Genomic DNA, 19,641 nt, shown 5'->3' with positions numbered 1-19,641 from the left:
AAGGCATCTGTTATTCCCCTCCCTAGAGCTATGTAGCTATGGCTGCTTCCTGTTAAGTTGCCACATTAATAATGGCCTGTTATATTCATTAGGCCATTTTGGCTTGTTTTTTTAATTAGAGATGAGGTTTATGTTGACATCACAGCTACCACCTACGACAGATTATTGTATCAATATGTTTTCTTACTTGTTTTACAGATAAACTAATGACAAAAATAAGTCTGAAATCTTACTTTATGTATAGGCTTATGACCTGATTTTTGTCTGAGGTATTAATGGCAATAAATCTGCTAGTGGTTTGCCAAGAAATGGAAATACTTCATTGCTTCTTGTTTTTCTGTGGCTGACCTGAAAAAGAAATATTTTCCTGCTAGTGTGGTGTAGTGAGTCAGACAAGAAATCTTTTTCCTTCTCTGTGATGACATCTCAAACATTTGTTTACTTTCCTGTCTTTAGAGAAACGCTGACTGAAAACATTTTTCTTATTTTATTTTCTGAACACTTCACAAGGTTTCTCGGGAATTATGAATCAAATTCAAAATAGTATATACATTTTTTTATTTCAGGTGCCCAAAGACATGAAGTAGCCTTAATGAATGGACTAACTGTTAACTTGCATCTCCTGATGGTATGTCTTCATGAGTTTTATCTGATAGGTCTACAAATGTTTTTTCCTTTATTTATGAATGGCTGTGACAAATATGCTTTTCTTAATGTAAGTAAACTGTTTTGTGGGGATCTCATTAAGGCAACACCAGGCAAATGCTTAACTTTCCTTAAGCCCTTGAAATAGTATCTTGAGCAACATCATTTCTCTATAAAACCAGGCTCCACTTGAACAGAAAAGCTGGACAGAAAGATGATTTCAAGGAACAGATTGCCCAGGGAAGTGGTAGTGTCACCATCTCTGAAGATGTATAAGGGAAGGGTAAATGTAGTATTCCAGAACATGATTTACTGGACAGTATTGGTGGTAGATGGAGGTTCTTTCCAACCTTAATAATTCTATGATTTCATAAAGTTTGAGCTTTTCTCACATGTGCTGTATGTCAGTCCTCAGAGAGGATATCAGAATATTAATTGATGGTAACTAAACATCCTAAATAGCTGCTCAACTCTGGATTCCATGCCAAATTTGAGAGCTAAAGAAAGACAAGACCAAAGAGTAAAGATGGAGCAGTAATGTCTATTAAATTTCAAATCATTATTTAAGTCCTGAATTTTATATAACTACAAAATGCAAAACATCTGTTTGTTGGTTTTATGACACCATGGCCCTAAATGTGATTTCCTTTTAAGTAGCTCCCTCAACAGTTATATCCATGGTTCTTCTGTGATTCCAAAGTTTGCATCAAATGAATGATCACATGAGGTTTTGTGTGGTCAACACGCAGAATAAACGTATTAGCATTTAGATCTTGTCTGTAACGTATCTCTGAATTTCTCAAATTAAGGCACCTGAAGCAGGGCAGGGTGGGGCTATGTATAAGCTAATTGACCTAATTGCTTTGCTGAGAATTAGGTGCAATGCAGCTAGAAATCGAGTAAACAGCCCAGATTGAGCCCTGTGGAACTGTCTCTACACCTCTATCATGAACAAGAGGGTTCCTAAGTCTGCTCCTACTCCTCCTCTTGATGATGATGAGTAGGAAAGGCAATTCCCCTGAAGATGCTGAGATGGGTGAGAATGAGGTCTTTACAGAAAGCTTGGTCCTTTCATTCAGCTTGTTTCAGAGGCAATGGTTTGATAGCTAATATTTTAGAGCTGACATGGAAATGCAGCTCTTTTGTGCTGTTTGCTATTCTTCAGAAGGGAGATGGGGCTGGGCGAAATCCAGACTTTTCCCTGTCTGCAGTCAAATCTTTGCTGTTGATTCTTGTAAGAGCAAGTTTTCACTATTGGATTTTTCGTGACCTTCATTATGAATCTATGAAATACAGTATTATAATGTTCTCCTACTTTGATAAATGTTATACGGACAGAGAAATATTTGTGATTTCTGGGGATTCTCTGTAGTCTGCATGAAAGTAAAACAGTCTTTATTAAGTTACATGCTGGGAGCATCTCTGCTGAGGTACATTTCAACATATCTTTTTTTTTTTGTTCCTAACAGCTATCTTTCTTTAAGCCTACTCCAACACGCTATAAAATTCTTCTAGAAGCCAAAGCCTTTCCCTCTGACCATGTAAGAAATTAATATTTTACCATATTTGTATTATTAATCATATTTTTCCAAAGAATATTAGTAGCCTGATTTGAATATTTATTAGCTCATCTTGTCCAAGTAACGTTACAATAAAAAAATCTGTCAGAAGCTTTTGAGCTAAGCATATTTTACAGATTGTAACTTTATTCCTTTTGTTCAAATAAAAAATGTTACAAGAGGAAAAGATTGAATGGACACATTGATTTATTAGTCTTTTTAAAGACATCGAGCAAACTACTGGCCTAAATCAACTCGAGTTGTAAATGTTTTATTAATTCTTGTTGCTGTTTTACTTTATGAAACCAAATCAATACAAATTCACAGCATTAACACTTATGTATCCCCAGACAGAGATGGAAATGTTTGTTCTTAGCACTTTGGATTACTAGTTCAAACATAATTTGTCTGCTATAAAATGAGATGCAATTGTCCATGCATCATAGCTTACAGAAAATTAATCTTTGCATTTGTGACCCACTGCTACTTTATCATCAGCTCCGTAAACTCATGGAAATTGGTAACAAATTTGATTTCTAAGGTGTGATAGACACGACTCAAACTACTTCCAAGTTTATTTGTGTTGAAGAAAAGGCAGCACAACTGTATAAACTTCAAATTGCCTTTATTTCAAACAAAGGCAATTTCATGCTAATCTTGCATTTGTTCCAGGTGCACTTGTACGCTGGGACTCCATCTTTTTAAATTTCTATGGTGCTTCAGTAATACTCAGTTCAACTCCTGTCACTTCGGTTCTTGTCATGTAATTTTAATCTATTTCATGGTATTACTTGATAATTTTTATGCTATCTCCAGAACCATTATTTACTGATTTTAAAATATCAGTGTGTAAGAATTTAGAACTCTCATTTCCTCCTGGCTGTGCAGCACATGAGGGTAAGTAACATGGGTAAGAACATGTGCCAGTCAGACCTGTTTGCATGGAAAGCAGTGCATATGTGACAGCTTGGGAGTTGGCATGTGCCAAGCAACGTGCATACCCATGGCCCAGGTTTAGCAGAATGAGCTATAGATTGTGCTGCTATGATTTCACTGGACCATTATCTGTGAAGGTTTTGTTTGCTGACATGTGGCAAAATGCATCTTTTGCCTTGTTTCCAACCTCATTCTGCTCCATCAGCCTATCTTACAGAATTTAGGCTTTGACTTTGTCCTTGCTGTCTGATGTGAATTAAATTCTGATCTTTTCAAACCGAAGGAAATCTAGAATGTTTTCAGAAAAGTCAGATTAGGCTTCGAGCATTAATTTTAGTGAAAGGCAAGCATCTGAATTGCTTTTCTGAAGTTCTGCTGTGCTTGGCTTTTTTTTTCCTTTAGTTGCTTTATCGTGTACTTAGGCTAATGTGCTCTGCTTGAAAATCTCTTGCAGTATGCTGTTGAGTCCCAGCTTCGATTTCATGGACTCGATGTGGAGAAAAGCATGCTCATGCTGCGGCCACGGGAGGTTGGTGAGATGCACGTCAGCTCTCCTTGCTAGTCCTAAGGCAGAAGTGGATCTCATATGAGAGAAGGCATATGTTTTCAAATATTCTAGCAGCTGCCTGCAGGAGTTATAGTCCCATGTTCCCTATAATGCTTTTACAGTATTTGGATAAATTTACACAAGTTTAATGTATATTTAGGTAGAATTTCAGTTTTATGATCAGAATTACAATTGTCTGATTCAACTGGTGCATTTGCCTTAAAAATGTGGCTCCCCCCCCCTACCGCAACCCCATTTTTTCCTGTTTGCAGAAAGCTAACAGCATCCTGAGAGAACTGCAAAATGGAACAGTTCATTGAGAAACACTAATGTCCTTTTAGTGTCCTAAGGTAAAAGATTGCCATAACATGAGCAGCACTGTGCCTTTATCTGCACAGGCTAAGGAAAAGGTCTGCTTTGAATAATATGCAGCACAGAGTAATTTGAAAGATTGCCTTGCTTCAGTGTTGCAGTATTAAGAACTCTGCCACCTAACTATAAACTGGTGGTGACCTTTTGCTTCTGAAATCTGAATCATCTTGTAAGTAAAGAGCCCACTACTGAATGCTGATAGATTTGCAAGAATGGTTGAGATAACAGCAGTTTGCAATACTTGCAATTCAACAATCTTGTCCCAGCTCTTTTCAGTAACAAGTCTAATTTAATTCTAGCTTTTCACTGCCTAATTGATCCCTAGGTGCTGGTATGTTTTACACAATCCCTTGCTAGTAAAACAGAAGGAGGACAGAGTAGTTGCTTTCCTGTAAAGAATTGAGAATGCGAGACTTTTTGTTAAAGTTCTTTTACGTGTAATGACCCCATGTTTGGGGATTGTTGCGCTTTGATGATGCGAGACTTATTGTTTTTGAAACAGAAATATAGCAAACTTATAATGGTTTCCTCTGGGATATGAAGTTTATCAAAAAAGTATAGGATGAAACTGTTAGGCAGCTTTAAGCCTTGTGAATGTCACAAATTTCAGATATTTAAAAATAACCATATATGCTGGCTTGTAAATTAAAGCTGTCTGAAATATTAGAGTACGAAACATGCTAAAATATGAAGTGAATAGACATTTAAAAACTGGCACTTTCGAGATAAGTTTGCTAATTTTCTTTTTTGAAATAACTCTACTCATAGGCTACTTCATGGCTCTACCTTTGTATATCATTACTGTGCTAAGGATTTGCTTTTGATCTCCTTATGCAAGCAGCATGGCTTGTGGTAAAATATAGATTACGAAATCAGAAATGACAGTTTCATTACTGCCAAAGTTGATGTAAAATGTGCGTTTTAACTTTGTTTTAGGGGGAGGAGACCTTGAGGATTGAAGATATTCTTGCTGTGATTGAAGAGGAAGGGGACTCTATTGCTGTTGTTCTGTTCAGTGGGGTGCAGTACTACACAGGCCAGCTGTTTGACATCCCTAGAATAACAAAAGCTGGCCAAAAGAAGGTAGGATTGCTCCAAGGCCAGCCTAAATGTATGTATAATGAAATATTTTTGATTTCCTCTTTTCGTGGAACAAACTGGAGCGTATGTGGAAAGCTGTGGGACTCTGATAAAAGGTAAAAGCATGCTGTGCACAAATCATTTGGGAACTGAGTGCTGTGGGAATAAAGAGGGCTGAGAGAGCCAATTTTATAGGTGGGTCTTAAACTATGTGAGGAGATTATGGAGATTATGCACGACTTGACTTCTACCTGGCTTTCCCTTAAGGATAGAATTCTAAGAGGTTCAGTGCAGTAGAGGGGGAGGAGGAAATCATAGCTTCTGTCTCTCTTTAAAGATTAATTTGTGCTAGATTTCTCCTCGTTTGGCAGACTTCCATAGTTTTCCCTCTTTCCCTGTGGCCTCACTTCAGCAGTGTTCACCCTTAAGGCAGGTGAGCTCCCACACAGCCAGCACTGCTCCAACCCCACTGCTCACTTTTCCAGAGATGAACGCATCAGCATCACAAGATGACTGTGTTTTAGTGATGGCTCAGCCTTAGGAACTTGCAGGCAGTGTGCTCCATGGGCATAGCTGCAAAACTTCTTTAACCATCTCAATTGCCTCAGGAATCCAAGAGAAAACAGTTTTTAATTAAGTCTTCTACTCTCCCGGAAGTTTCCAGGCTTTGCATAGGGGCACTCTTTTAGTAGATGTACCTTTTATCTAATTGAGGATTAAACCATTCATAGGTGAATTTATTTAGTATCACTGTGCATTTGCAAAGCAGTAAATTATTTACAATTAGATGTTTTAACTCTGGAGATGTTCCTGACTCGTGTCACAGTGTGTCTTCCATAGCTGTAGTTTTGGCTGTGGGCGTTTCTCTGGAGGTCAAGGGAGTAAGCAGCTGGGCTCTGAAAAATGACAGTAAAGAGCAGAGCAGGTATGAGAAGAGCAGGTACAGGGACTGTGGATTATTAAAAAGAGGGGGGTTCTGACTGAACAGCACTTGATGACAGAATTGGTCCTGAACATAATATAAAACAGCACCAACCTGCTGTACAGATGTAGAGAGCCAAGGAAGAAGGAAAGGAAGGCAATCAGCTGTGGGGGCAAGCAGGTCTGTGCATCAGCTCCAAGTAGCTCTAAAAACAACACCTTTGTGGTGCCTTCCTCTTTAAGTGTTTTTCTGAATGTAAGCAATTAGAAGGATGGACTGCAACATCTGAAGGGCAGACAGGTGATTGATGGGGTGATGCCAGCCAGTGCATTGCTTACTCATGCTCTCTGTCGTAGCAGAACTTTTTGCTCACTTTACTAACACCCACATACAAACCATGCCTCCAAATCCACTCTGTGAAGGGTCTGAAAAATCTGATATCTCTCTTCACTGTAAACATGAACAATTTGGAAAAATCTCTTTACATTCTCTCTTATAGATGCCCACTGGACTATGAGCATGCATTTCAAGGAGCAGAAGCTCTGTGGCTTCAGTGAAAGCTATGAACTAACTCACTGACACGTTGAGACATGTTCCAGGGGAAAAATAGTCAGTGATAGTTTGTTCATACAGAGCAAAAATGGGCTTGATGGTTATATTGCTTGAGAGGATAACCAGGATGTGTTATAGAGAGCTTAACATTTCCATAAGGCTGTGCAAGTCAAAATATTAATTCAAGCAGGAGGGTGCGTGGGCTGCTGTGTCCCTATGAATGCTTCTTAGTGAATGTAGGCATAAATTGTGCATGCAAGTAATTAACCTGTTCGTGGATAGTTTGTTGGACTGGGAAGTGAGTACATTCATGACCTGGGATGTTATTGTATTTAAAGAAAAGTAATAAAGTCTGTAGAAGTGCTTGAGCACCTAGATAGCCTTAAAAGCAAAGTATAAGGCAGCTCTTGTTTTTCAGCCACTGTCAGATACATTCAGCTCCACATCCTTATGGATTCTGCCTCTGGGCTAAGTGATGTTTATATGTTTATACAAAACTAGTTTTTGACATACAGTTTCACCACACTTAAACAATCAGCATACTGCAAATATTTACTTGAGCAGCTATTAAATCAGCAATTCATGGAGAGTTTGCTGTGTTAATAGTGGTAAGTTGTTTTCCTGTAAGCTGCTGCTTCTTGATTTTGGAGATTCTGGTTACTGAAGGGAAAATGCTGGGTCCTCAAACACAATTGGCTCCTCTCCTCAGTTCCCAGATCAGAACTGATGGTAGGAGCTGATGTTGGGCCAGAGGAGAGCAAGGAACAGCTGCTGACCCAGCCGTACAGAGAGGGGGAGATGTGATGAAAAGGAAACAGCCTTTGCTGCTTGAGAAATTTGAGTTCAGATGATTAACCTGGATTGGATTTAATCCAGTGCTTTTGGTCCTCAATTTTGAAACAAGTAGAACTTGAAATGCAGTGTCAACTAGAACAATTCTTGATTATGTTGGACAGTGAGGCTACTGAGATGTCAACCATCTAGGGAGATTCCAGGTACTTATGATAAGCTGCTATTTTATTGTATTTTTTTCACAAGGGCTTTTCCATATGTTGTTTGAGGAAGTACTTTGCTTTTATTTTATTGTCTTTTTCCTCTTTTATGGACCAGTTAGGGAATATTATGAGAACTTCGGATCCAGTATTCTCCCTGAGTTGAAGAGGTATTGTTTATCATGCAGATGTTTCAGTGTCTCAAAAGGTCAACTTAATGACTCAAAGGGAAATTCCAGTGCCATGCAGCAGATCAAGCAGAGCTAGATACATGTGATAAAACTGCCTGATAGGATTAGTCATTAGCATCCATGTAATGTCTATGGGTTTCTTTTCTGTACAGTACTTATCCCTGGGCTGACAGGCTTTCAGAACTTGAAGACCATTTCTTCAAGAGATTCTGGACCTGATGAAACCAGCAGTGGTTAGAATGACTGTCTCATACGTGACATTAACATAGAACAGCTGAAGTCCTTTAAAATGTGCATTAAAAAAGGCTTCGCCTGAGAAGTCATGTTGACAGCAGAAATACAAGGCTCTCCTTAGTGGAATTGAAGAGTAGTGAATGGTCCCATGCTCCTGAGCATAAGCAGTGAAACTGTGCAGAGCTGACAACGAGAAATTGGGAAGAACAATATGAGACAGTGTCATTTGAGAAGAGGGGGAAGAATATCACTAGTCAACTGGTGTGGCTGAGGGGAAAAAAACGTCCTACGGATGGTCTTAATTATTGTAATGGATAATTGAAATAAAGTCCTGCAGTGCTTTACCCCATCAGGGCTTAACTAGAGGTCTGAGCCACAAGCTCTGGAGGTCTGGAAAATGTCCTAGGATCCTTGAGGTCAATCATTTATGAATTAAGTTACCAATTTCCTTTTACATTTTTTAAGCCAATTTTGTAAGTTCTCTACGTACGCTAAGATTCTTCCCAGAGTGAAAGCTCTGCACATAGACAGCTTCATTAAGTCATTAAATATTAAATGAACTAAATTAAGCTTGAAAAATTACCTCAGGCTATTTTTCCATCTTAGGTCTCTCAGATAAATCAAAATTACAGCGTATTGTGCTAGAGACCCATCAGCAGGCTGAAAGAGGATGTAACAGTTTTTCTTGCTCCACATTTCTGTGCTTGCTGTAGAGGTTGCAGGAGATTTAGTTGTTTTATTCCTCTGCAAGCAAAGAAATGGCTGACTTCTAGGAGACTGCCTTTCAAATATGATTTTCATTTTATAAGTTACATTGTACTTTTCACTGTCTCTGTACAGTACGTAAAGTATTTTAATCTCTTGAGTCCCAGTAGGAGGAGATTTAAGATCCTTCATCTTCATTTCTTTTCCCGTCTCACTCTAAATGTCCCAGCTTTGCTTGTGTGAGGCTGTCATTTCTCTGCGTCTCTCCAAATGTCATTGTCCATGCTGAGTTGTTACCTGCTGGTTATCAGCAGCTACCCAGACATGTTGCAGGAATGACTTTTAGATGTTAAAATAAAACTGAAGAGGCAGGGGAGTGCTTGCGTCCTTCGCTTTGCCCATAACAGATGGAGAGCTCTGCTTTCCCTGTGCCTGGGGAAGTGACGTTCCCACGCAGTCCCTGCTCTGCGTGGTGTGTGCAGGGAGAGCTGTTTCAGTTTGTTTTACTTCTTCCATGAAATCTGTGTGGCTAAACATTTGCTGTTCATGCGACTCGTGCCAGACGCCTTCCTAGGAAAGCCAAGCAGCAGCATCGTTTTTGGGGATGACAACTTGAGCAAAACATGAATGGGATTTCCCGAGGTGATGCAGGAAACCAGCACGGAACCTCATGAAGTTTAATGGTGCTCTGCGGGATTTGCCAAGCCATTTCAAAACAATGGGGATTGGTTAAAATGGCTGAGGGATATGTCCCATGGGTGGCATGCTGGTGACTATTTGCTTGGTGGGCTGCAGGTGCATGGCACTGATGCAAGCCAACACCTACCAGCTGGCGTCAGTGCTCTTGGCACACTTGGGCATATTGAGGTTACAGATGTAGCTCTGGCTATGGAACATCTATTTAGTACCATGATTACAAGGGCATCCAACTTCCTGGTGTCACAGAATCATAGAATGGTTTGGGCAGAAATGGACCTTAAAGCCCATCCAGTTCCAAACCCCTGCTGTGCATTTGTTGCCCCTCACCAGATCAGGCTTCCCAGGGCCACATCCAACCTGGCCTTAGGCACCTCCGGGTATGGGGTATCCACAGCTTCTCTGGGTGCCTCACCATCTTCTCTTATTTTCACTCTACAATCTTTTCTCAATTATTCATCTTGCACTTAAATATATTGTAGAAATTACTGCTTACATGTAAGGAAGGGCAAATGAATTCAAGACAGAATTTACCATAGAGTTGCATTTCTTATGCACTTCTTTCCATGAGCAGCAAGTTCTTTTGTATTAATATTGTTAATGTGCTGCCACGCTAATTCTCCAAGACTCCTAACATATTGCAGTATGCCTGTTGTTCACTGAAACCAATGAATTTCTTATAGCAGTTTAAAAAAAAAATTGGTGTAGTTCGTATGCATGTAAATGTTTGAATCCAGACAACGGATGTTTTGAAGCCGGGTTAATGTCTTAAGCTTTTTCATTCACTACCAGATTGGTTTTAGTATCTTATTTTCTGAACCTAAACCATTTTATCTCTGGATGAGAGCATTCCCATGGGCATCCAGTGTGCTTCAGCTCTCTGCATTAACCTCATCATTTACGTTTATTTGTCCTAACTTACTCCTGAGTGTCTCTATGAAGACAAGTTGCAGTGTGTGTGAAGGCTGGAACATTTATTGGAAATCTGGTTCTGTTTAATAGCAGATGCTTATATTATGCAAATACTGTGGCAGTGGATTTTCTTCTTCCCATCATTTTGGGTTGGTTTTTCCAGCTGATAACTTCACTAGTTCCTCCACTGGAATTACCATTGGATCTTCTTAAAATGCTGCTTCATTCAAATTGTTATCTATCTTATACAGAGGATTAAATATACCAAAGTATTGTTTAAATAATTCAGTTCAGACTCCCTTCGTGCAAGAAACAGCAAGAGATTCTTGGAAAAAAAAGAAAAATCCTTTGTTTTATTATTGGATGCTGATTTTTTTTCTGAAGCCTGGGCTCTCACTCTTACGCCTACCATGCTGTTTTCAAGCTGGCTGTTTTTGGTTTTTAAAGCAAAATGCAAAATAGCATTTTATTTGTAGTCTAGGCACAAAAGACAGTTTTATTTCTCTGTGCTTAAATAAATAGCAAAGTTAAGAAGACTTTCTTAGTTAAAAAATGCTGCCATCCAGTGGCTGTTTTGTGTGTAAAACTGCTATTTGTGATCTTACACATCTGTATTATATATCGTTTTTTCTCCTTCCTTACACAGTGCCCCACGCAAGTTTTGGTTGTTAAAATACACCCACTTTTAACAGAGAAATGGCAGTGTGTTAACAAATACAAAAATCCCTAAAAAATCAAGATGTTGCATAGGATGCTATCTCACTAATTTGGATTCCCAAAGAGCAACATCGGGGTGTGAAAATTGAGGGGATTTTAAACATAAGAAAACATTAAAATCTAACTGCTCTTCTCTGAATAATGTCATTATGTATATTACTGTTTTTCCTCTGCTTAGAGCTTCTCTGACTGCTTATTTCGAGTGATCCCACTTTACTGCATGAGGAAAAAAAAATAGAAATCTAAACTATCTCTGAGTGTCCTTGAAGACAAGCCCATAAAACAAATGACAGTTTTGGTAGATACATACAGCTCTCATTCATAGTAAAAATATATAAATGATGGAACTTGTTATCAAGCCTGTATAGAGAGCAATACATACAACTAGCTCTGAAGATTCTTTTTCAAAGTAACTTTAAGGTGCTGGTTATCGTGATAAGCAATATATTAAATATTTTTCCTGCAGGGTTGCTTTGTTGGATTTGACCTGGCTCATGCTGTTGGAAATATAGAGCTCCATTTGCATGACTGGGGAGTGGATTTTGCATGCTGGTGCACCTACAAGGTAAAAGAGATTCCTTGTTTGAGGTCCTCTATAATCTCATTTATAGAGGTAAGATGAGTATGAGCTGTACCTGACATGTTATTATTCAAAGCTTGGGTTGAATCTTTGAACCAGCTGCAGCACCTCTTGAAGGATACTGACTCTAGTGGTGCTTTTGTTATGAGAAGCTCCAAAAAGTAAGCGGTAAGTTGTTGTTAGTGTTAGTGGATGTTGGTGGATAGATGCTAGCAGTGGCTAAACATCTGCCCTGATGGATGTTCAGATCCATGGCCATGGAATCAAAGGCTCTCCTCTTATTTCCCACACAGAGAAGTCTTGCCACTATGGGATTTTTGTAAATTGCCTCTAAATGAGAGCAATTTCCCCTAAACTCAAAGAATTTCAGATCATGCAGCAGGATATCTATTAGCTCTTTTCACTTTCTGTTGAGATTGAGAGTCAATAAACACAGGTTAATGAATTATTTCTCTGTGTATTATAATGGGGGTCTGCTTCAGCCTTTTGTCTGTTAGATTTCAGATACCATATGTAAGCCAAGAATATTTTTAGAACTAATTTGAAAAAATACATCTACTTCTACCTACGTTAGCACTTCGAGACAAGTGCTAAGATCTCCATTTTAAAAACCACGAGAAATATTGAAATTAGTCTGTTTTATAGAGCAGGGTGAGGTAAGAAAAGCTATACATTACAGATAACGAGCACAAAAGATGCTTACATTTTGATTTGTTCTTTCCAGTATTTAAATTCTGGAGCAGGAGGCCTCGCTGCTGCCTACATTCACGAGAAGCATTCCCAGAGTATTCAACCAGCGTAAGTGTATTTCTGAACTTAAATACAGGGAGCTGGAAAAGTATACAGGACTCCTGATCATCGACTTGTAATATGTTTGTATGGATGGATGCAGAAAAAAATTCCCTGCTTCAAAGAAGACTTATTAGACTAATATTTGTTGCTGACTTATTGCCTTAATGAAGAAGGTAGTGTAAGTTTAGATAATCTGGTTATCTGACTTTGTTATCTCAGAATGGTTATTTTTATGCTAATTTGGGTGTATTTTGAAATAGTTAGTGTTTGAGCTCACATCTTCAATGATTTTTCCTTGAAGTCTGCTATTGGTTCTAAACTAAGCGTAATCATAAAAGAGAATGCTTATAATATTAAAAATAAGAAACCCAAATCATGCCTGTGAGATGGTTTAATGTAAAGAGAATACTTAATATCTTCTTTTTAAAAATGGATTTTTTTTAATCATTGAAGTCTTTTATTGGTGAACAAAAATCAAAGGCAATTTCAACTCTGTGTCTAATAGCCCTTTAATACTGGCATGTTTTCATTAAAATTATATCCACTGGTAAAGCTGGAAAGCATTACATGGAGATCTGTGCTCTCAAAGACTTTATAATCCAGGAAAAGCTGTGCTATCAGAACTGAAGTTAGCTGCATTAAAAAAAAAACAACCTGTTATTTAAAACATTATGTCTGCCCTTTATGTGTATTAAGAACAGTAGGATTAATACTTTTAATGCATTGACAAATGTAAACACGTTCTGGCTTTAATGCTTGGAGAATTTGCTGGCACTTACTTTTATTTTAGCTTGAGGAAGGCAAACTAAATCAGGTTTCAGAGAAATAATATTATAATAAACAGCTTTGCTGTGCTATGTGCTGGTTTCAGACTGTCTAGACTCTCAGGAGATAACAAAATAATGCTGATAGGTTCTTCTCAGTCACCCATAACAGAAAACTCATTAGGATGACATATGACCTGCTGTGAGCTGATTTGATCTTCATGTGTGAATGCTGGCAAAATATTCCAGATATTGGGATAGCGCTGCTGGAAAGGTGTCTGTTAGTCCACCATTAGTCAGCAGGTGCAGGTTTGGTCTCCTGGCCTCCAGCTTTGGCTGTGGCATGCAGGGAAGATGCTGGGCAGAGGTGGAAAAAGTGGACCAGCTGGAAATCACAGAATAGCAATAGAAAGAATGAAAAAAGTCTCAAGAACTTTGTGTCTTTCTTCTTCCTTGATGAAACATTGGAATTTTAGGGAGGGGACTGGCTTGGTAGTGTAGGGAAGGGCTTAAACTAGTTTTTCCTGAACCTGCTTCTTCATACATAATCATTAACTTGTGTATTGGATCTCGATGTTGAATGCCTTAAATACAAATGCTTGTATGAAAGTTTTTCAACCTGGGACTCAATTGAGAATATTATTCCAAGCTTCCTGTGTAGACCTTCTGTATTATTTAATCACAGTTATTTCATATTTCTTAAGATCTGATAATCACTCTTCAAACTGTTTGTAGCTAATACATCCTGTTTTTTTTTTCCTCTTCCCTACCGACCAGCCTTTTCAGGTTTCCAAATAAGACAGTGAGACAAAGGAGAATTTGTCTTTGTCAAAGTATTCAATTTTATAGCTGATTTAAATGCAGAGCAATTTGCTGTGTGTTGTACAATCAAATAGAGTGGAATTTAACTGCTCTGGAAGTTGCAGTTTTTATGTTGAATCTGAAAAAAGTCTTTGGCTGTCATCTGAATCAAGGATGACACCCAGTGGCCAGACAACTTCATTCAAAACCGAAGCACTAAATACTTCCTTCACTTCCACCACATCCACACATAAAGGCTAATTAAATTCCATTCCAACTGATAGCCCTTTGTCATTTAAAGCATCTGAAATATTGTTTTTTTTGCTCATGATGAGCATTATGGATGTCACTTTACCCAGTTCTATGGATTTAATTTGTTTCAACCTTTATATTTTCTAGAAGTTATTGACTAAGTAGTTATTTATCCATTGGAATTATATATCATATTTTAATAATAAAAATATATATATGTTCTGATCGTAATTCAGAGAGACAAACCCAGAATATCTGCCAGGTGCCTTTTTCTATTACTTCAGGGCAAAAAGGACTTAAGTACTCAATGGAAATTAAACAATTTAATCCATATTTCTTTACTAAGACACTCTTAAGTCCAGCTACTGCCTTTCATCAAAGGCATTTAGAGGTGTTTTGTTGTTGTTTTAATTTCCTTTATTTCTTTATTTATTTTTATTTGTGCTTTTTTTTTCTTGTGCCTAGAGTCTTGCTAATATGAACATTGCAAGGAAGTGGGCATTGGTGTTGTAGGTATGGCTGCTTATATTACTCACAGATGTTGTTCCATCCAGTCTGCTCCCTGGACTAGAAAAAGTGAAAACTCTGCTTCTTTCTGTATTCTTTTTTATGCATATGTGTATGTATAGAGAGATTTATTAATTTTATTTTAGTAGCCTTCTCACAGCAGATAGGGCCATCTCAGGACTGATCTCTGCTTTGAGCCTGCAAACTGAGGCATTGTGTCAGCCTAACTGTAAATCTAACACCTCCAAACCTGCATTGTGCAGTAATACCATGTCATATTCCAACAGACTGAAATAATCACCAATCTCACTTCCGTTTATGTGCTAGTTTCCCACTAGTTTCTCTGAAGTCACTAATTCACCAGTTCAAGAGCTGGGTTTGATCCCTGGGCCTGGTGATCAGAAGGTGGAAGGTATGGGCAGCACAAGCTTATCTGTCCCCTTCTTCTGTGTCACTGCAAATACTATCCTGCACTTGAGCTTAGCTAGATATCGTCCTCTAACTCATAGCAAGGCCATGGGTTTAAAAGTTACATTGTGTAACCATCCTAATTAATATCTGTACCTGAGTATTTTGGGCAGTCCTTCACTAGTCCACTATCTTTCTTCCCACAGTAGTAAAATTTAATCAATCTGACATATATGGGCCCCATATATCCCTATTCTCTCATGATCTCAGCTCCTTTGAAGTCTGTTTTATTACTTGAATGGCTCTTTTTAATACCTGTTCTATCTATATCACATATATCACAGAGCAGTATACTCTTGGCTAATTGTGCCAGAGCCATTTCTCTGTGGCGGTAGACCTGGGCAGAGCATGGAACACTGCTGATGCATTGACCACTGGCTGCATGCTGATCCCAGGCCACCAAATTTCCATTTGAATTCTGTTGTGTTGCAAATGGGAGATTAATACTGAAAATCAGGTTGACTTGCATTTTGAGCTTAGAGAAACCTTTTTTTTTTTTTTTTCCAATTCTCAATTTCTCCATTTATGAAAAGAAGGGTAACGATAATTTGCCATGCAGGTTAGCTGCATTAGGGACAAAGTTAGTGGGCATGGTGGGGATGGGTTGGTGGCTGGACTTGATGATCTTAGCGGTCTTTTCCAACCTTAATGATTCTATGATTCTTTACAGAAATGTGCAAGTTTGCAAGCACCTAGGATATATGGTACAGCAGCAGCCAGGTATTCATAGCAACTGTGAATGCATGGTGAGCTTAATCCTGCTGTCAGCTGACATAAGGGATGGGGAGGGAACAAACTCTCGGAGTCTTGAGATAGGAATGGAACAAAAGTCCTCACTGAATCCTTGTAAGAAAAAAGTAAGGCACAATTTAAAAAGATGAAAGGGAAATAAATATATGTAAAGTAGTCAGGAGAATAATAGATAAGACTTGGCAGAGGATTAAATGAAAACTGTACACAGCCTAGCATTTAAAGCAAAAGGATTTATCAAGACTTCAGCACAGACTAGCAGCAGGTAAAAAAAATGAAAAGTTTAAGTGATGTGAAGAAGTGTTGCGTGTGCAGGAAGCAGCTGATGTCCAAATCACATCTACTTTTGCTATAGGGTAAAAAAAATAAAATAAATAAAAACAACCATTTCATAGAACCTTTGAGAAGGACAAGATACCCTCAGACAAGTTCTTTGTACATTGAGGTGAAAAATCAGCCATTTCTCTTAGATCTCTTTTCTTTTAGATTTCTTGAAAATTGAAAATACCAGAGCACAAGAGGTTTCTCTCCACCTTTTTATGTTGATCTGCATATCTTTTTGGTAGGTGGACTATTTCAGTGATATGTGAAGCTGAGTCAGTGACTGATGTCTCCCCTTCCCTCCTCTCCCTTGTCCCCACCCTGCTCCCATGCCTAATCCTCTCTTCCCATTTGCTCTACTTTGGAAGTAGAGGCTCAGTTCCTTCCAGGGTTCTGGTTGTTTTCCTTTAGTTATTCTCTCAATTTCTGGAGAGATACCATATTATCCCTTCTAGAATTGGAGATGCTTAATCCCCAAATGAAGTAGCTGAAGCTTCTTTGATGGCTTTGGAGTGAGGTGATTATTGTTGAGAGTGAGGGAGAATAACAGAAACGTTGGGAAGGTTGCTTTATAACTACAGCACCAGAAAGAAGTAAAGTTAGTTAAAATGTTTCTGAGAGCAGGGGACTGATGTTCCAATTGTTGCCCTTATAGTCTATCAGATCTTGATACTGCTGATAACTGGGTAGAGCATCCTGGCCTGGCCAAGTCAATCTGAAGAAGCAGTGCTGAGACTTCCAGGACACTGCACTGAACACGGTGTGTTGGAAAGTCAGGGGTCACAGATGATAGTGTGTGTGGCTGTGTGCAGAAGGGCCTGTCGTGGTGCACTCAAATTGTGGAATGATGTATAGGCAGTGTCTTTGCAGAGCGCAACATGTGTCCCCGGAGTGCATGAAGTGTTCTGTATTGAGGTAGAAAGGAACTGTTTCTTTGCCAAGGAGATGAGAGCAATTTAGATCCTTGAGCTAATTTAGAAACCAAAAGTTAATACCTCCCTTGGGAAAAGACTGTTTAGGAATAAAGGCATCGGCTAATTAGGCTTAATTGCATTGTCTTGGGACAAGTGATTTATTAGGCCAATCTAGACCCATGATGGGCCTGCAGGGGTGTGTTCTCATATTCACCAGCTGAATGGCAAATATCCAGTAGTACTTTTTAACTTTGGAATAAGTCTTTGGGACAAAAAAAGAGAGGTTAATGTGCATTCCCACTTTCATCTTTTCAGCTCTGTGCATCCTTTTATGTCACTGCCATGATAAAAATCATTTTTATCTTGTTCTTTGTCAACATTTTCTATCTTCCTTCAAATCCTCCCTTGTAATTAAGCTTCATCTTCAAGCAGTCTTTTCTCATTATAAATAATCCTCCCATTTTCTCCTCCCTGAAGGTGTTTCCTTACGTGTGTGTTGTCGTCACTGCCTTGTCTGGGTTTTAAGGTCTGCAAGAGAGGGCCTGTGAGTCTCCTTGTAAATTCAAGGGATTATGTACAAGTAAAGTTGCTGGATATCAAGTATGCATTCCTTATAGTGCAGCTGGAGTGTGTATGAAAGTAATGCGCTGTTATCATTCCCTTTGTGTGCTCCCATGATGTACAGACCTTTACTGTAAGTTTTGAATTCTTAATCTTTGCAGTAGAGCATGTGGAAAATCAGAGATGTGTTTCCATTTATATTTCTCAAGTACAGAGCTTTAAAAAGCATGGTGCTGAACTGATATCTGCTTTTGACTGTAGGCATCAAAATGCTGAAATAAGCAGAGATAAACAGGCAAACAAAAGCACTTAGCTTCTCTGAGTCATGTATTCTTGCAAACGGTATTTATAGCATTGGTTGTTTTGGCTGCAGACATCTACAGATATCTTACAGGCAGATTTGGGGATTTCATGTTATTTAAGCCTTGGCCTCTAATCTCTTGCTTTTTCATTTGTCCAAAACTCCAGCAACATGAAGAGATGTCTTTTCAAGCATTCTTCTCACAGTTATTTTTTCCCAATACTGGTCAAATCTTTTAGTTCTTTCTGATATTCATTCTCCAGTACCAGTGTACATGATAGATCAGAGCCAGTTCCAATTTACTTTCAATCTCTCCTTCTGGACCGTGCTGGCAGGAAACAAAATACTTGTTTGCTCTGCCACAGCCCCTTCCTGCCTCTAGCTTTGGAAGTGAGAGGGGAGGCAGCTACACTTCTCACAAGGGCAATTTGCCATCTGAAACCTGAAGTTTTTCTCATCAGCTGGTGTAAGTCACAACTGCTTGAACACATGAAAGGAACCCAACAGTCTTAGGCTGGTGGAAAGGTGAGTGTAGCCTAAGGGCAATTCTTGCATCCCCATTAACTAGCAAGGAAGAAATCCTGGGGCTCTCCTCAGAGTCTATGGCTGCTGTGATCTCTTTTTCGCACTTCAAAAGATATGTGTTGTTACCTGCTTGCTCTTTGCACCTCCGATCTCATCCTCAGTTAGTTCTGAATGCTCTTTTCTGCTGTGCCTTAATTTTACCAGTAAGGAAATGCAATGAGCTGGCTTCTTTCCTGCTGAATGAGCTTCCTGAGAGACAGCACTCACGTTGGTGTCATACTTCAAAATGGAAGGCAAAGCTACCTTTCCATGCCTTAGGTCACTGAGATATTATCTCCTCTCTCATGCTTTTCTCACTCTTTGCTTTTCAGTATGCACCCTTGCTCAGGGAGGAAAAAGCTGTTGGAGAGGGACCAAAGGGGGGCCACAAAGATGGTCAGAGGGCTGCAGCACCTCCCCTACAAAAATGGGCTGAGGGAGCTGGGCTTGTTCAGCTGGAGAAGAGAAGGCTGCTGGGTGATCTCATTTCAACCTTTCTATATCTAAAGAGAGCCCATAAACATGAAAGGAGTCAACTCTTCAAAAGAGTAGATAATAGCAGAACAAGGGGAAATGGTTTTAAGTTGAAGGAGGGAAGATTTATTTTGGATATCAGGGGAAGTTCTTTACTATAAGTCTGGTGAGATGGTGGAACAGGCTGCCCAGAGAGGCTGTGGATGCCCCGTTCATCCTTGGAGGTGTTCAAGGCCAGGTTGGATGGGGCCCTGGGCAGCCTGGTCTGGTACTGAATATAGACGTTGGTGGCCCTGCCTATAAGGTGGGGGAGGCAGGGGGGAGAGGGGAGGGAAATTGAAGCTTCACGATCTTTGAGGTCCCTTCCAACCCAAGTCATGATTCTGTGATGATTCTATGAGGTTCAGGATTGGCTGCGACTTCATGCAGATACCTGTGCTCACTCTGGTGCCTGAAGAGAAGTGAGATACTGTGAGGAATGTTATATATTCCTCTCATCTCCTTCTTCCTTCAAGTTTGAATCCAATCTGGG

At 39.2% G+C, this 19,641-nt stretch overlaps 1 protein-coding gene across 8 annotated transcripts in view; it reads left to right on the top strand.

Annotated features, from left to right (window-relative positions):
- Positions 1-19,641, top strand: part of KYNU (kynureninase) — an 85,697-nt gene that overhangs the window by 51,004 nt on the left and 15,052 nt on the right. For 6 of the 8 annotated variants that reach the window (XM_052676128.1, XM_052676127.1, XM_052676125.1 and 3 more), the window contains 6 exons: positions 567-628; positions 2,115-2,186; positions 3,595-3,669; positions 4,996-5,142; positions 11,527-11,625; positions 12,365-12,438. In XM_052676128.1, the coding sequence (XP_052532088.1) occupies positions 567-628; positions 2,115-2,186; positions 3,595-3,669; positions 4,996-5,142; positions 11,527-11,625; positions 12,365-12,438 (529 nt within the window). The remainder of the gene's footprint in view (positions 1-566; positions 629-2,114; positions 2,187-3,594; positions 3,670-4,995; positions 5,143-11,526; positions 11,626-12,364; positions 12,439-19,641) is intronic. The other 2 variants (XM_052676123.1, XM_052676130.1) reach the window with 2 other exon arrangements.

Source organism: Tympanuchus pallidicinctus, unplaced genomic scaffold, assembly GCF_026119805.1.
Source record: "Tympanuchus pallidicinctus isolate F22 unplaced genomic scaffold, pur_lepc_1.0 scaffold15, whole genome shotgun sequence".
Taxonomy (NCBI): domain Eukaryota; kingdom Metazoa; phylum Chordata; class Aves; order Galliformes; family Phasianidae; genus Tympanuchus; species Tympanuchus pallidicinctus.
Note: the sequence above shows the minus strand (reverse complement) of the source record. Positions and strands in the feature narration are given on the sequence as shown.